Here is an 18,344-nt window from a genome sequence, read left to right on the forward strand (position 1 = left end):
GGGAAATAACCCCTTTATGTTCGTAAACTATTTCGTACAAATCAAATCGAGGATGCTTATTTCTTAGTATTTGAGTTTATTTTCGAAATTTGTCCAGTACAACACTTAAACAAGTAAATAGTATTTTCCTAAACAATAGAACCACGTATTTCAGTTAGTGACTTATTTATGAATATACCAACACTAGCGTTGCTGAGGGTAGTATTGTGTGTGAACGCAAAAAACTTTTTCTTCATTACTTTAAATTGTTATTATCTCATATCTGTTTAATCTGTTGTTAAGTAACAATCTTCACGATTTTAGTATACATATCTTATTAGTATTTTCTTCTGCGTTCTATATACTCTGGGAACGTATTAAAGCCCTTTTCAAGGCCTCCTTATTTGAATTTTTACTATCAGGTAATTGATTTCATGTTATTACATAACTGACTTCACAATTTGGGTATTCATAACTTATTGGAATTCCTATAAACAAGATCATAAGACAGTTCGGTATTCTCAATAAATGCATAAAATCCGTTTTAATGGCTATATACTTTGTATTGTTGTTACTGGGTTAGGGAAATAATTGAGAATGGAACCAAGTGATAAACCCCGCTTTCCTGGGAATTACCGGGTATGTCAGCTAGTATATACATAAATATATATATGAATATATATGTATATAAATATAATAATATTAGTAGGGAATATAATTCCAAAACTTACAGGGAAAAATTAAGTTTAACAATTTTAAATCAAATTTCACAATATATATGTATATAATTTAGGGAAAAAGCACTATTAAACAATTCAATAAAGATGATATTCACACCATATAGAAAACATATACTATAAAAAAAACCTTATTTTAAATCAGTAAAATACAATAAATAGTAAATAGTTGTGAAAAGACTACGCATGTTTCATGTCTATATTTTCAAATAGATAATAATAATAAAATCAGTTTGATTCAAAATTAAATTGGACTAAAATTAATTCTATTTAAAAATATAGTCACTCATAAATAATAAAAAATAATAATAGAATAAATGTACTTATCTTAACTTACACTAATTATCAATAAATAAATAAAAAAATACATGTTTTAACTATAAATAATCGAAAAGCATTTAACAATGTTTCTTAAAATAAAAATATAACTTGTCAAAGGATATTCGTTAACTAACTAACAATTTAAACGTAAAATGTCAAACTTAGCGTTTATAAGAAATACAAGAAATATATTACGTGAAAATATGGCGTAAATAGAATTTATAGAAGAAATAGATAGAAATATGTATTTAAGCTATTAAAATTACAAATGTATTTTCGTTGTAAGAATAAGGAATACAAAAATTAACTTTAATATACTATTAACTAGAAAAATTGTAAAATCTAAATAATTTAAATACTAAATACGTGAAATACATAATAAAATAAACATAAATTAAGCTAAAATTCTATAATTTAATCTATTTTCATTAATTAATTTATTTTATAAACATCTAATTTTCAACTTATTCTAATTATGTAATATAGACTATATAATCTCGTGCTAATTTATACACATTCTACTACTACAATTAGTTACATAAAACAGAATGCTACTGCCATTTAGCCGTAGGAAACAGTTTCCTAGGGCTAACTGGCAGTAGTATTGCCTTTCATGGGATTGTTACATTAAGTAGACAACATACCACCACATTATATATAAATATAAATATATATTCATAAATATAAATATATACATATATATAAATATATACTTATATTTATTAATATATATATATTATATATATATATATATATATATCACATGATCGGCCAGGCTATCAGATGTTGCTACACATCGCTGGTCACAATGCGCTTTGCATTGTTTTAGCCTTCAAATGTTGCCACCCCACTGGCTAAATGAGCAGGCCAACAGGAGAAAGTTGCAGCGAAAGAGTACAGCAGGGATCGCCACTACCCCTGCCGGAGCCTCATGGAACTTTAGGTATTTTTCGCTCAATAAACATTCATAACGCCCAGTCTGAGAATCGAAATCACAAGTCTGCTGGCCTAACCACTGGGCCATTCCGCCTCCGGATATATATATATATATATATATATACATACATATATATACATACATATATATACATATACATTTATATATATATATATATATATAATATATATATATATACACACACATATAAATACATTTATATACATATACATATATATAAGTATATATAAACGCATATACATATGCTAGCTGGTGCACCCTCTAATTCCTGGGAATAAAGATGTTCTATTGAAACGTCTTATTACTCTGATATATAAAAGCAATTTCATTACAACTGCCACAAAAGGTGTATCTTCCGTCATGAAAAAGTCCAATTAACTGTCAGCTTGAGGAGGGTGAGATTGTTGGTGGTTGACAAGTCCTGTGCCATTGCATTACTTTGGAGGATCGAGGTTTCTTAGAAGTATAACTGGGACTGCAACCTTTAGATGCAAATTTATGCGGTGGTAGACCTGAAGGTGCAAGGCTATTGAGGAATTCAGCAGAGTAATGAACAGCATCATTGGTGTGGAGCACAGTATCAATTGACTTGTATGTGCGACGATTGCCAGATGATTGTTTATGCCATTGGGTGCGACATTTTTTGTGCCAAAATTGCACATTTTCTCAGCTAACAATGGTCTGTGAATTCTATCTTCAGATTGGGGGAAACTTTCTCCAATAGTTCATATATATTTGACACCAAATTGTCAAAGAGTAAACTAATCTTTCTATCCTACTCAGCAATTACAGCACCGTTTCCAATATCCATTAATTGCCTGCAGATGTTCTCCATGTATGCATCACCACCTAACTGCACTCATGTTTGTTGTGAGTTTCAACTTTCTAAGCTTGCTCCAAAGTTATGAAGATTTGATAGCTCACATTTACCTCATCTGCTCTCATCTTCTTTGGGATGACTGGGAGTATTTATCGAAAGTCATCTGCAAGGAGTACTGTTAGGCCTCAGATCTTGAAGTAACCTGCCAAGAGCCTCAAAACCCCCCTAATGATTCATTGTCGCTTCATCCCAAATGATCAATTTGCACTCGGTGGATAACTTTGAGATCAGGCAGCTCGTCCATCCTCTCCAAAGCAGATTTCATGCTATTCACATAGGTATTTCAGATCTGCATCTAGTAAAAGGTATTAGGCTCCCCACTTGATGATAGCATTGGCCCCTGATTTTGACAGTTGAAAAGTGACCTTCTCAAGTGAACTCTTCCTCTGCGCCAAATGATGTCATCACGAAGAATGCATTGCATTTCCATATTTTATGATGTAAATTTATACCATCGGGAGTGTCTTGTAGAAGAAGCTGCAGTAATACATCTGGTGGATTTTGCAGTCTGTCCAGCCTCGCACTGCCTTTGAAGCAGCATATAGAAGGAGTCTCATTTGGCCATTTTAGAGCCTTGCAGTAAGAACAAGCGGTATTCATTTTGCCAATGGGCACTTGACGATTCATTGTGGGGATAAGTAATGTTCACACTCACTGATGGTCGCTCTCAGTAACTGCCTTTATCTTACGGAGTTCTAGTCTTTATAACTATGGAAAAGCAGTCAGAAAGATAGACATTGTTGTGAAGAAATGATTTCGTTGGAGGTCTGTCATCTCCATTCTAGCCCCTGATGGCCGAGAAGAGATTACAAGGGTCAAGTGGCAAATACATTCTGCTTAGCGAAGGCATCTGGGAAATGTATAACTTCTGCCATTCACAGAAAAACTATTGTCAAGATTAGTACCGGGTCTGTGGAAACTATCATTCATGACCAATTGCATATGCAAAAGGTGCCTGCCAGATGGATTCCCAGGTTGCTTACACCTTTCCAGAAGCAAGAACGTGTCGAGTGCTCGAGGATGAATTTGGAGATGTGCCAAGAAGATGAGTCAAAATTTTTCAAAAGACTGATTACACAGGATGAAACCTGGGTCCAACACTATGATCCAGAGACCAAAGCCCAGTCAATGCAGTGGAAGCACCGTGACTCACCTCCTCCAAAGAAGGCAAGGGTGCAGGCCTCCACTGGCAAGGTCATGCTCACAGTCTTCTGGGACCAGGACGGAGTAGTGATGACAGATTTCCTGACAAAGGGTACCACAATTACAGGAGCCTATTATGCTTCACTTTTGAGGAAATTAAGAGAAGCTATCAAAATCAAGAGGCGGGGCAAGATCAACAAAGGCATCCTCCTCCTGCAGGACGACGCTCCGGTCCACAACTCGCGTGTCACCAGATCAGAAGCACAGGCGTGCGGCTATGAACTCTCCCCCATCCCACCTACTTTCCTGACCTTGCACCCTCTGATTTTCACCTCTTCCCAGCCATGAAGTTGTTTTTTAAAGGAAAGCGTTTCCCAGATGATGCAGTCTTGATTTCTGAAGTCACGTCGTGGTTGGTGGACCAGACTGGGGTCTTCTACAAAAACGGTCTCCAGAGCTGCATCAAATGATGGGAGAAATGCGTAACTCTGGGTGGTTCCTATGTAGAAAAAAACTAATAACTGTTTCAAGTTTCGTTGCTCTACTGCTATGGGAAGTGGGTCAGGGGCATTACTTATTGAATGCCCCTCGTATGTAGTAGATAGAAGGATCCATCGGGTGGGCCCTATTATCGATTTTTTTCAACAATGAGTCTACGTTTTGCATGTGTATTATGCTTTTCATAAAGATGCGTTTGCAAGCATTACCATGTTCATGAAAAGTGAGTGAGTTCAAACCCCACATACAATCCTTTTGTTTTCAAAGGTGAGTGATGTTGTGGGTCAGTGATATCTTCCTGATGTCAAATTACTTAGAAGTATAATAAAATCCATATAATCTCAATATTGTGTGTGAAACAATCTTTTACAGTGCGATGTTTCTTTTGTTGTTCAGTATATATAGATAGTTAAGAGGACTAAAATAACTTTAACAAGAAGTATTTAAGTGTATTTTGTGATACACATGCAATTTGAAACTTGTGAAATTTCTGTATATGCCAACATTTTCTCTTTCTAATACTTGAAAGTTTGCTTAAATGTTCTTTCAATTAAAGCATAGGCTTAGAATTTGCACATGTTATGTAGTAGAGCTTCTTTTTTTTTTTTGTTATTCTTTAATGAAGCCCTTTTTTTGTTAAACTCCTTTTATGAAAAAAAAAAACAAAAACAAAATTTGACTTACAAATTTAATTTATTTCAGGTTCAGGGCAAAGATCCTTCAGTGGATATAACTCAAGACGTTGTGGAAGAATCTGAAGATGAGCGCTTTGATGACATGCCTGATGCAGCTCCCCCTATTGAGTTGCCTCCGTGTGATTTAAGCAAACTCGAGGAGATCTCAGAACTGTTTAACAACGTGCTTCCGTCGCCTATACGGCGAGAGAAACTCTCAGTAGCAATAGAAACTGAAAATTACATTAAAAAACTTATAGATTTATTTCATATGTGTGAGGACCTTGATAACATTGATGGATTACATCACCTTTATGACATTTTTAAGAGTATCTTTTTGCTTAACAAAAATGCTCTTTTTGAGATCATGTTTGCTGATGACATTATATTTGATGTTGTTGGTATTTTAGAATATGACTCTTCTCTATCTCAGCCAGCTAGACATAGAGAGTACTTACAAAACACATCGCGGTTCAAAGAAGTTATACCCATCACAAATACAGAATTGCGGAACAAAATCCACCAAACTTACAGAGTACAGTATATCCAGGATGTGATATTACCAACACCTTCAGTTTTTGAAGAAAATATCTTGTCAACATTAAGTTCCTTCATATTTTTCAATAAAGTAGAAATTGTTACAATGATACAGGTAAATATTTTCAATTTAAACAGTTTTTTCTTTTCAATTTACTATTTTACATTCATCCTTAGTTAATCAAATGGTTTTTGAATTAATATGACTGCTTTTAATATTTTTCTTTACATTTGTCAGTGGTGTTAACATTTAGATGGTTCCCAGTGGTTCCCAACGTTTTCACTACTAAGGACCTTTTATTTAAATGAGTTTTCCCATGGACTCCAGGATATTGCTTATCCTTATGTGTGTATGTATATATATATATGAAATTTTGAATTTAGTTCACAGACTCCCAGGTTGGGAACCACTGGTTTAGTGTATTGATTCTTTTAACATGAGAGGGCTAATCTGTTACTCTCTCCTCTTTGTGCTGGAAAGAAACCAATCTTTCCAAGACTATGTGTACTTTTCTACAGACTTTTGAATAATGGTTTTGTACCTTATGAAGATGATTTCACCTTTAACATAGAAACATTTGTCAACATTGCTGTCAACCCCCCCCCCCAATAATATTTTGTTGTAGGAGATTTTAATTAAGCTTGTTTCTCAATTTTTCATTTTTAACTAACATTTCAGACTTACAAATTTCTGTCTTTTTTACCATTCCCCATTTTCAGAGTGGACAGGTTTGCATTGTGATAATTTAGAATGTAAAACACTTCATTACACAGTTATTGAATCATTATATAAACAAGTAGTAATGTTGAATTATGCTGAATTATTGGTTTATTGGTTCTCTTATTGAAAACTGTTCACTTAGATCTGAAAGTAAATAATGTGTACTTTATGATGATTCAGTTTTAACTGCTAACATCTATTGTGAATAATTCTTGATACTTCAAATAATTAAAAAACAAACAAAAGTGAAAACTTGAAGCTCCAAGGATTCTTTATATTTGAATAATATTATTGCATTGTAAGTTGTTAGAATATCTGGCAGTTATTGCAGAATCATTGGCATTTGAATTTGTTATATTTTTTACATCAAGCATACTCCTTGAAAACGACCATTAACCCTTTCATTACAATTTTAATGTATTTTGAAAATAATGAAGAATTAAGTAATATAATTGTGTTACGAAGCTGGTGTGTGGAACATAAACTACTATCATGAAATACACTGAACCACAAAAGAAACTTGATTTTTTCAAATGTCATTTCCATATGGTAAATTCTGAAAATTTATTTCAGGGATATAAGTGTAAATATTCCAAGACATGTTGGTTTATGGCTGAGATCCAGATTGCATGTAACCTTTCAACTTTCCCTGAAATGAGATGCCAAAATGCATCTTGTGGAGGTTATGCGTGTAAAAATCAACATGAACTGCATTCCTGGCATTCGTAATTTGGATGCATCAGGTGTGACCCGGTTGTCAGCAGCACAGAGGGAACAAACTCTCAGTCAATTGCTAGTAGGGCAGCATGCCCTGGCTGTTGTGATAGCTTACAATGTCCATGTCAGCACCATCTATTGCCTGCAGTGATAAAAGAACACCAATAGCACTGCAGACCATGCCTGCAGAGGCACCCCCCGGGTGCCTGGGCAGGACCACTTCCTCCACCTGTAACACCTCTGTGATCGCTTCAGACTGGCCAGTGTGACAGTTCATGAGACCATTGGCACGGGAGAGCGACCCATCAGTGACGACATGGCATGTCATCAACTGGCTGCCTGCAACAGTGATAAAACAACACCAACAGCACTGCAAACCATGCCCGCAGATGGTGCCCCCTGGGTGACTACACCCAGGCAGGACCGCTTCATTCACCTGCAACACCTCTGTGTCTTTAGATCAGCCAACATGACAACTCGCGAGACCATTGGCACTGGACAGCAACCCATCAACGACAACATAGTACAACATTGACTGGCTACCAACAACCTGCATTGCTGTCGTCCTACTCAGAGGGGGGCGGGGGGCTGCCCTCACTGCCCACCACCATCCAGCACAACTACAGTGGGCTACACAGAACCAACATTGGCAGCGTCAACAATGGAAGTTGATAGTCTTCTCTGAAGAGAGCTGGTACTGCGTTTCCAGCTTGGATGGCAGAGTGAGGGTGCGGTGTAGGAGGGATGAACGCTACAGAGACACGTGTCATGAAAAGAGATGTGCAGGGTGGCCAAAGCATCATGTTTTGGGGTTTTATAGGCCTGAATCAAAAAATTGGGTCCCATGTGTTCCAAAATGTTGGTGCAGGCAGAGGGACTGGTGTCACAGTGCAGTGTTATGTTGACCAGATCATTAGACCTCACATTGTGCCTTTTCATGTCACCATAGCCATGTGTTCCAGTAGGATAATTAATGCTGTGGCTAGGTCTCGGCCTGGATTTGAACCCAACTGAACACTTGTGGGACGAAATCCAGAGATAGATGAATCAGGTGGGCCAAAGGCTGACAGCTTGTGTGGAACTGGAAGCAGCTTTCCTCAGGGTTTAGGCACAGGTGCCAATGGCTTTTGTGAACTGCCTCGTGCACTCCATGTACCAATGGTGTATGGCTGTTTTGAACACCCAGGGAGGGTATGCAAAGTATTGAACATGTCACGCCATACAATCTTGATGTGCTGGATCCACCCACTACCAGAACGCATGACAACAACTTATAGACTGTGGTCAAAATGCTTCCAAGAAATTGACTTCATCAGATTTATCAAAATTTATTTCTGACATAATGAAATTAAAATATATTTCACAGTCACACATGTCTTGCGTTTCTTTTGCGGTTCAGTGTATTGATAGAAGTTTTTAATTTAGACCACTTTAAAAAAGGAAGTTTGCATCATAGAACTGTGGGCACTCTCAGGTTGGTTGGTATCAAAGAGTTAACTTAAGTATTACATGGTTTAGTATTTTGGTGTTTTAATAAAAGACAGTTGTTATCTAAAAGAATTCTTGAGAACCATATTCATTCATATCTCTGAAACATTTTGATGGAATTGTTTTTTCTTGGTTTGATATACAGGAAGATGAAAAATTCTTAAATAGTTTATTCACTCAACTTACTGATGATGAAACAGATGATGAAAAAAGAAGAGAATTAGTTCTTTTCCTTAAAGAATTTTGTACATTTTCTCAAACATTACAACCACAAAACAGGGACTCCTTTTTTAAGGTAAATATTTTATCATTTGAACATAAAGTTTAATAAAAAAAAACAATAACTATTGTTTTAAATGCTTTGGGTTAAGTTTTTTGTTTATTACAGATGAGTAAAAATGAAAACAAAATATTGACCCATGTTTGTGGGATTGTATAGTATACTTAATATATAAGTATATGCCAAATGAATATATCTAAGGCTATTTTAGCATTTAGTGTTTTTCTTTTCTACTCAGCAATTATTTCATGTTTGAGATAATTTGGTATTTTTATAACATTTTTATATGTTTAGTTTAAATACTGAAAATTATTGGAAACATTATTATGAACTGTTTAATTTTATATCAGTTAAAACATGTATAAAATTTCAGGCATTCTATAAGCAAGAGGATCTAATTTAAAACGTTTTCTTCAAAAATCAATTCTTTCTTCTTTCCTGATTGTATGCACAACAATATAAAAATGGCGATCAAAATAGCATATTTCTTTAATGCAGCAAACAGAATGAACATAATTTTACCAAGCAGTATTTGCTATATAATAGTGTAGTTGCATGTTTTCATTTGTTCCTCACTAGGAATTTTGTATAATTTATTTATTATACCTTTTGTTGTTATTTTTCTGTTGCAATACATTGCCTATGTTTGAATTAATTTTGAAAATAATGAATTTAGTAAAATAATTGTCATTATTAAGTTGGTATTTTAAACAAACAAACTTGAAAGTTTGATGGAAGGTTTTAATATAGATAACTTAGAAAAAAGATTATATCATAGAGAACTAGAAGCAGTCTTAGATGAGTTGGTGTAAAAAGGATTATTTGAATTGGGGAGTTTCCTTTTATATTTTATTACTCTGTTGTTTCAATACTAATTCCAATATAATATTTCTTCCTCACAGACTTTATCTAATCTTGGAATTCTGTCAGCCATTGAAATTATTTTGGTAAGTAGGACTTTTTTTGAAAGTTGTTATACTATTTTCTATTGAATTAAAAACAAATGAAATTAAATTTTATTTCCTTGGTATCATAGTCTTTATTAGAACAATAGTAAAATCAGCTGAAAGTGATTAGACAATAAATATTAGTTAAATCTGCTAATGGCATAAGAAATGTAATTAAACTGATGGGCATAATAATGCCATAGTCAATTGCTGCAATGATAAATGAATTTCAAGTTAATGAACTATGTGAAAGTGGTAGATTCATTAACGATTTTACTCATGTCTGTTATCATGGTACTATATTTCTACTCAGAAATCTGCAAATGGGATACTTAGAACAAAATAAAACACTCTTTGGAGTGTTGAGCAAATAAGATGTGGTATCTCATATGTTTTAATGTTGTCAGTGAGAAAGTTAGGTATGTTGTGTATGTTGACAACAATCGTATTAATATTTGTTGTGGATTCATGAATACTAAATAACTTAGAATATACAAGACAGTGAACTTTGTTCATAGTATGTGCAATATTAATTAATTTAAGAGAATTGTTAAGTTAAGAATTGTTAGTTAAGAAAGTGAGTGTAGTGGGTGTTTTTTACGTGCCACTGGCACAGGGGCCAGAGCAGGTGGGCAAACGGCCACGATCGGTTGGTGCTTTTACGTGTCACCGACATGGGTGGCAGCTAGGCGATTCATTAAACAAGACTTCAATTGGAATATGAATACTTTAATATGCACTTTTTGGTGTAAACTGAGTGTGGTTTAAAGGGAATATCCCCCCCTCCATAAATTTTGTATTCTTTAGGTGATTTCTAAGTAGTGGTGTGTTATTTTAATATATTTTCACTGTGTATCCCACTGCTTCTTAATTTTTCATCTTTGTAGTATATAAAAATTCTACTTTAATTGCACAGTTTCCTGTTCCAAGAAATATGTGTGTTCTTCCTTCCTCTCAACACTTAGTATAAAGCTGCCTCAGAACAAAGCTCTTTAGTCTTGTGAGTTATGTGGCAACCTCTCTAATGCTGGTGTCACAAGAAAAGCACCAAATACACTAAAGTGGTTGGTGAAAGTGTATCCAGTTGTGAAACCATGCCAAACAGACATTGGAGCACAATGCAGTCCTCCAACTTGTTGGATCTTGTTGAACCAGCCTATGCATGCCAACATGGAAGACAGATGTTAAATAATAATGATGATGTCTTGCTACCTGTATTTTATTGGCTTATATAGTTGATTGTTGTAGAAATAGTTAATATTAATCTTTATTGTTTTTAGTGTTATGGATAAAATTGTATATGCTACAATTGGTATTTTTCCATGAAATTAGTAAATGCTAAATAGATTTTCTTCAAATTTGGAGAAAATTTCTTTACTTTATTAATGAAGTATTTAATGTGTTCAAGCTAAAATTATCTTTATTATCTATAAAAATAGCAAAACTCAGTTTTTTGTTATCATAGAATGTAATTTCAATTTTAGGGATTAGATGACGAGCAGATGAAAACAGCAGCCATTGACATATTTTCCTATATAGTGGAGTTCAGTCCGTCCATGGTTCGTGAATTCATTCTTCTGGAAGGACAAAGTCAAGATGATGTAAGAAAATTTCCATGTGAATTCAGCTTGTTTTGTTTCATAAATGTGAAGATTTTATTACAATTTTATTTATAAAGAACATATTTCAGATATGTAAATAACCAAAAATTTTGGTATTTTTTTTTTTAGGTAACAAAAACTTTCATGCTATAGTAAAATAATTTGTTCATAATATGCATTTATATTATTGATTCATAATGCTAATCTTTAAGAATTATTGATAGACATTTGAATGAAAAAAAAGTAGAATATTTGCCTGTGATATTGTGTTTGGAAAATGAAAATGTTTATATGGCAATTTTACTTTTTCAGGAAGACTTATTAATCAACTTGGTCATCGAGCAGATGATCAATGATACGGATCCAGGTAAGATCACTTTATAAAATTCTTTATATTTATTGCTTTAGTTATTAAAGTTTCTTAATGATTTGTATTGCCTCTGATGTTCAGTTTGTTGCCTTCCCCCCCACCCCTGCCTCCAAATAAATCCATATTTTAATTTTTGCTTAGTCAGTAAATTTTTCTGCATGTGTATACGTTTTAGCATATTTTATTAGTACAGTGTAGAAGTTTTATGTGTACGTATGTTGCATGCTACAGTTCAGTTGCTATTATATATTTTTGTGGTGGTTTCACATCATGATTTAAAATGACAATCTGAGAAATTTTTTTTATATTCATGGCTCTCTACCAAAAATTCAAAAATATTTTTAATATGATGATTATAATTTCATACAGTTTCTAGGCAAAAATTGTGCAAGTGGTTTTGTCAGTTAAAGAAGCAGGATATTAATCAGTTAGATTATATTTCTGACTCCTAGATAGATAATCTGAATTAACAGAACATTGTAAAAATGGAACTTTTCTTCAAGGAAGTATTTGTATTGTTCCTATTTGTGATTCTAATGTTATGAAGGCTTGTCCTTCATCTTACTCTTTTTTTAAAGCTAGAAGTAATGTTTAGTTATTGATAGTAAGATTCCTTTGTTATTGTATGGCTAGGTGAGCTGGCAGAATCGTTATTACACCGGGCGAAATGCTTAGCGGTATTTCGTCTGTCACTACGTTCTGAGTTCAAATTCCGCTGAGGTTGACTTTGCCTTTCATCCTTTCAGGGTTGATTGAATAAGTACCAGTTATTCGATGTAATTGACTTAATCCCATTGTCCTTGTTTGTCCCCTCTATGATTAGCTCCTTGTGGGCAATAAAGAAATAAATATTTTAAATTAACTTTTCCCCACTTAGCACCTAACAAAACCTTACAGTGGATATTTGCCTTGGCTGTATATGTAGGTTAATGATTTTCTTGTACAAATTCTTTGTAGTGCTCAATACTTTAGAAGTGTAACAATATTTTATAATTAAAAGAACAAAAGCAAGAGTTAACTTAAAATTTTTACACATTCAAATCAACTTGCAAAACATGTAGCATTCACTTAACCATTTTAACAAGATCTTGCAAATGGATGAATGATGGTTAAGATGAATTGAGCTACTGTGTCAGTTTTCTAACAACAACTAAGAAACAATCCTGCTCTGTTGGCCTTCCAGAGCTTGTTGCATCTTTTGTACTGCTATTACAGTCTTTGATGTTTTGAGAACATATTTTCTCAAAGCAGAATATTTTTGCCATGAAAACCCCTGTGTTTTGTATAGCTTTAATAAAATTGTTACCATCTCTTAATTAAAAGATAAAAAAACAAAAATATTGGTTATAATAGATCTTTCTTTAGACAACTCTATCAGAAGATTTAAGCTTAGATAAAACAAAAAAGAAAATTGTAGACAACAGTGTCCCTTCTCTTTCCTATTTGAACTATAAGTGATAAATTTGTTGAAAACTTTTCTCAAAGAAAATTTATCTGATTTTGGAATAATTTGAACACTTTTATGCTCATGAACATGTGTTCTTTTTTCTGTTTAAGATTTTAACCAACTTCTTTGGTTATTATTTACTTTTGGATTTCAGTATTTGTTTATGCCTTAGATTAAATTTATATGGAGTAAAGTGATTAACATAAATTCTAGTTGAAATTTTATTAATACAGTAGTTTACTGAAACTTTATTATTTGCATTTATTAACTGGAATTATTGGTTAGGTAACATTTCTAATTAGACCTTAAATCACAAAATTTACCTCTATTGGATATTTCAGAGAATTCATGATTACAAGAAATAAAAAAATCATTGTGCGCATAAGGCTTTAATATAAATTTTCTAATCTCTCTCTCTCTCTCCATCTCTCCTTCACACACACACACACACACACAAAGTTTGTTAACTGAAATTTTCTATTTATTAAACTGCTCTCTTTTTGATTGGCAATAAATCTGAAAGTAGCTGGTTTCTTTTCACTTTATATTTTGTTTTACTTAGAATATTAGTGAATCTGTTTTAGATCATTGGTATTGAACAATATTTGTCTTCTGAGAATGTCTTGGTTTATAAAAACAAAGTTTTGATTTAAAGATATGAAATTATATATTTCTGATTTGTTATTCTACTGTTCTTATCTCTCTTGTAGTTGATTTGGTTTAATTTTGAGTAGGTTTTATAAAAGAAGAAAAAGACAGCCTTTAGTGTTGGTACTTGCTTTTTTATCCATGGTTAATGTAGGCTAGTTCATGTGTTTAATGTTTTTTCTTTTCTTTCTTTCCTCTTGTTGGTTAACTTTTATTTGTCCAAGATTGAGATATTTCCTCTGTTCATTCGCTCATAGAATTGAAAAGAAAGAGATGTCTCAAGAGTTCACGCCAGCCGTTAGATCATTTGTTGGTCAGTAGATGGGGTAAGATGATCGATCTTTTCAATGTATATGATTTTCTTACTTTATTTTGGTAGATTTCTTGATGTTTCCATAGAGATTCCTTTTGTACTTTTAGCTGGTTCTTAACAGATCTCAGTAAAGTCTTCTTCAGTGATGGCTGTTTAGAAATACTCAAAATTGTATATTTTATTATATGTTGAGGTTATTTAAGTAGTTGATTATTTTGTTAATTTAGACAGTAATAGAAAAAAATTCAGTGTAGTTCCTTAGTGCATGCAGTTCTTTACAATGACTTATTTATTTATCTTAGTTTTTATTTTATTTTAATTTTAACCAACACTGGGCTGCTGATTTAATACTTTCATATTTAATGATTACTTGTGAAATAAGATGTTTAATTTCAACAACCTATAAAAATGATATAAATTGTATTCAAATAATGAAAATTCTATTAAATAACAAGAAAATTTATTGAAATTAGTTAATGAATAATACTTTTCAAAATAGGCTTGAGAACTTTAGAATAAGTTATATGAAATGTAATTAAAATGTGATCTCACATTATTTATTTGAACTTGATATTGATGGAAACTGTACATTAGCTTTAGAAACTGATAATCTATTTCACATACTTTGATACATTATTGAAACCTGAATAAAATTTGATTTAAATTGTTATTTTTTACTCTAGCAATACTTTATATCAGAAGTCTTTAATATATGACTTGAAAATAAAGTGAAGTGTAATATTCCATCATAGAATGTGTTGAACTATTGACTTATAATCAATAAGCTGATACACCTGCTGATAACATTATTACACTGTTTGACATGATATAATTGCTTGTCTCAGACTAGCAGGAAATAAGTCCGATTTGAAATTTATTGGCATGCAGCTTTAGCCCTTAAGCACTCAGATTATCCTGTCAAATGTAATACTTATTTATTTGCATTGTTTTGAATTAATCATGCATTATCTTGAAGCTTTGAGACTTTGATGATCTGATTGTTTTTATAATGACATTGTAAGGTAGGTGTAAGAGGCCAGATCTAGTTTGTCTGAACATAGAACCAAGTAAAATATTTGGGCTGAATATAGCCAGTTTAAATGCTAAAGGGTTAAAAAAATCTAATTATTCTGATGCATGCAGTTATGTAAATTTTTTTAGTCCCACACTACCAAATCTCATAAACCAACAAAACTTGACTAAGTTTGTTCTGCTATTACTACCACACTTACTCAGTCAATCCATTTGGGTAAATGCTCGTAATGTTTCACCCTTTTCCAATTATGACCAAGTTTTCTGGTTCTTTTGCCATGGAAGTTTCTCCCTACCTTTCTGTAGTCTCAGTTCTGAGAAATTTCAAAGTAGTGTCAGTAATCAGTTATTTTATTGGCCATATACATTAAATGTCACCTTGGACATTTTTCTCACACAAATTCAATTCTCTTTTTTTAGATACTTCACTAAGTATGATCACCATAGATATTAAATTACTAAGTATCTAAAGAGTAATCCTTCCAATTTCTCTATCATGAGACAAATTTGCTCAACTATGTTGTCTACTCCACAATAAGAGAAATGAATATGTCCAAGATGACAGAAATAATTGTATGTAATTACTTATAATAGTATCTTTGCTTGTCCTGCATTCAATTATAAAATCTGCAATATAGAATCAAGCTTAGAATCATCAGAAATGTCATTTCATTTTCTGCTCTTGTTAACAAAATTTTATGATTGTGTGTGTGGATGTACACACATACACACATATATACATAGATACATGTTAGACTTCTGGCAAAGTTGTTTATTAATGGGCTCCACTCACTTGATTTATCACTGAAATTGCAGCTTGTTAGTGATCCCCATCTCGCCACTCATTCAGCTTGCTTCACTAGACCTTTTAGAATTATTTTTCTACTTCTTGTCTTCTTTTTTTTCTCACTAGCATATAACAATTCCATCTATGCTGATTCAGTAATCTGTAAAAGGCCGCTAAGATCTGTGAACTGCAGTCTTCCTTCTTGACTATTTTCTGTGATAATGAGAAAGAGACCGATGTTCTTTTTCTTTTTTTCTTCTATTGCAACATGAATAGTATGAAATTTACAAATTTTAAAATTATTTCATGTATTGTTCATTGAAACCTCTGAATGTCAACTCTCCACCTCAGACACATTAAATATACTATTAGAGTTGTTTGCAAATAAATTTTGTTAGGGAAAAATAGTTGTATAAATTTTGGAGGTTGTCTTCTCTCACTTTTTACATTCTGTTTTCTTATTGCATTTCTTTTTATTATTTCTATAATATAATTATTACTTTGTGAAGTATATTTGCCACCTAAATGTGGCTGACCCATATGGGACGCTGTTACTGTTGTTTATAACCCCAGGAAGATGATGGAACAATGATTTCCTTTCGCAAATACTGATCAGACTCAGTGTGTTGTTAGCCAGCTGGAGGAGATGTCTTCCTGGGGCTATAAACAACTGTAGTATCGTCCCATATGGGTCAGCCACATTTAGGTGGCAAATATACTTCATGATGTTGTGCTGCTACTGTTTACATCTCATTCAGTGATTTATTATTTCTTGTTTCTCCTGTTTTGAGATCAGCAATGGTTTGTCACTGGAAAAAGCATATAGTATTTTGCATTTAGAATCGGTTCTCATCCCTAGCTGGTGATTGTCACAGAAACCCGGTCCATGTGTATCACATAAGGCTAGAGGTGAGAACGATGATTTCCCTTCGCAAATACTGATTGGACACAGACAGTGTGTAGTTATCCAACTGGAGATGTCTTCCTGGGGCTATAAACAACAGTAGCATCGTCCCATATGGGTCAGCCACATTTAGGTGGCAAATATACTTCATGATGTCATGCTGCTACTGTTTACATCTTGCTGAGAGATTTATTATTGATAATTATTACTCTTTCAACTGTAATTTTCAGAATTTTTGTTTGATTTCTAAGCATTTTGAATCTTGCTTAGATGTTTTGTATTAATATTTTGATATTAAAGCTTTAGCATTTAAATTGGCCATATACAGCCCAAATATTTTACTTGTTTTATGTTCAAACTAAGCAGATCCAGCCCCTCACACCCCACAATGTCATTGTAAAAATAATCAGTCACATCATCAGAATCTTAAAGCTATAATCTGAATGCTAAAAGGTTATGTGAGCATTTCAGAGTAATATTTTACTGCTCAATCTCTCTGAATTATAATGAAGTATATTAAAAATGTAGAAGTTCTGTAAGAGTTATTACAGGTTTTTTTATTTAAAATTTTTTTCTTAATTTTAAAAACTGTTGTTGACACAAAAACCTTGTTAAATGGTCTTTTTTGTATTGAAAATAAATTTTCTTTTTTAGAATTGGGTGGCGCAATGCAGTTGATGGCTATCATAAGACTATTGATTGATCCTGAGAATATGCTTGCCACAGCCAATGTATGTTTCTATTAAATATTTCTTTAGTTAATCATTCTTTTCATTGCCTTGATTGAAGAAAAGTTTTGGAATCCTATTTATTTTGAATAGTCATTTCAATCATCTGATAAGTTTTTATTTTCCAATATGAAAATTATGGTGTTCTGCAGAGGATAGGTAGCAGTAATGTGATATACACCAATTTGACATATGGGTTGAGTTGAAAGATAATTAAAAATTATAGTATTTACTGCTCTACCACAGGTAAAAAAGTGGAACTTTCTAAGTTACTTCTGTTATGAAGGATAAAATGTTTAAAATGTTTTATTGATTTGAAGTTCCAGACAATAAACTTGAAAAGGAGGGAAAATGAAGGAAAGAAATATTAACATTTGTAATTTTGTGCTTTAGATATTCCAGTTCTTTGTTGCTATGTGGAAGACATTAGTTGCACCTGCATGAAAAGGCTATCCCTATCTGTATATATTTTCCTGTTAAGCAGTTATAAAAAGAAAAAGAAGAGTGAGAATAAGATCAGTATTCAAAACAAATAAGATATTTTTTCTCTCAAAATTAAAAGGTGCATTAAAGCTAAAAATACAAAGAAATAATATTAAGAATTTTTAAAAAGGAGGTAAACAATAATGCTATG

At 32.8% G+C, this 18,344-nt stretch overlaps 1 protein-coding gene across 2 annotated transcripts in view; it reads left to right on the top strand.

The window, feature by feature from the left end:
* The window catches only part of LOC115217184 (serine/threonine-protein phosphatase 4 regulatory subunit 3A), a 56,962-nt gene that overhangs the window by 16,105 nt on the left and 22,513 nt on the right, over positions 1 to 18,344 (top strand). Inside the window, exons 5-11 of one of the 2 annotated variants that reach the window (XM_029786813.2) lie at positions 5,219 to 5,842; positions 8,799 to 8,948; positions 9,836 to 9,880; positions 11,365 to 11,481; positions 11,794 to 11,848; positions 14,204 to 14,272; positions 17,637 to 17,713. In XM_029786813.2, the coding sequence (XP_029642673.1) occupies positions 5,219 to 5,842; positions 8,799 to 8,948; positions 9,836 to 9,880; positions 11,365 to 11,481; positions 11,794 to 11,848; positions 14,204 to 14,272; positions 17,637 to 17,713 (1,137 nt within the window). The remainder of the gene's footprint in view (positions 1 to 5,218; positions 5,843 to 8,798; positions 8,949 to 9,835; positions 9,881 to 11,364; positions 11,482 to 11,793; positions 11,849 to 14,203; positions 14,273 to 17,636; positions 17,714 to 18,344) is intronic. The other variant, XM_029786814.2, reaches the window with a different exon arrangement.

Source organism: Octopus sinensis, linkage group LG11 (genome assembly GCF_006345805.1).
Source record: "Octopus sinensis linkage group LG11, ASM634580v1, whole genome shotgun sequence".
Lineage (NCBI taxonomy): Eukaryota > Metazoa > Mollusca > Cephalopoda > Octopoda > Octopodidae > Octopus > Octopus sinensis.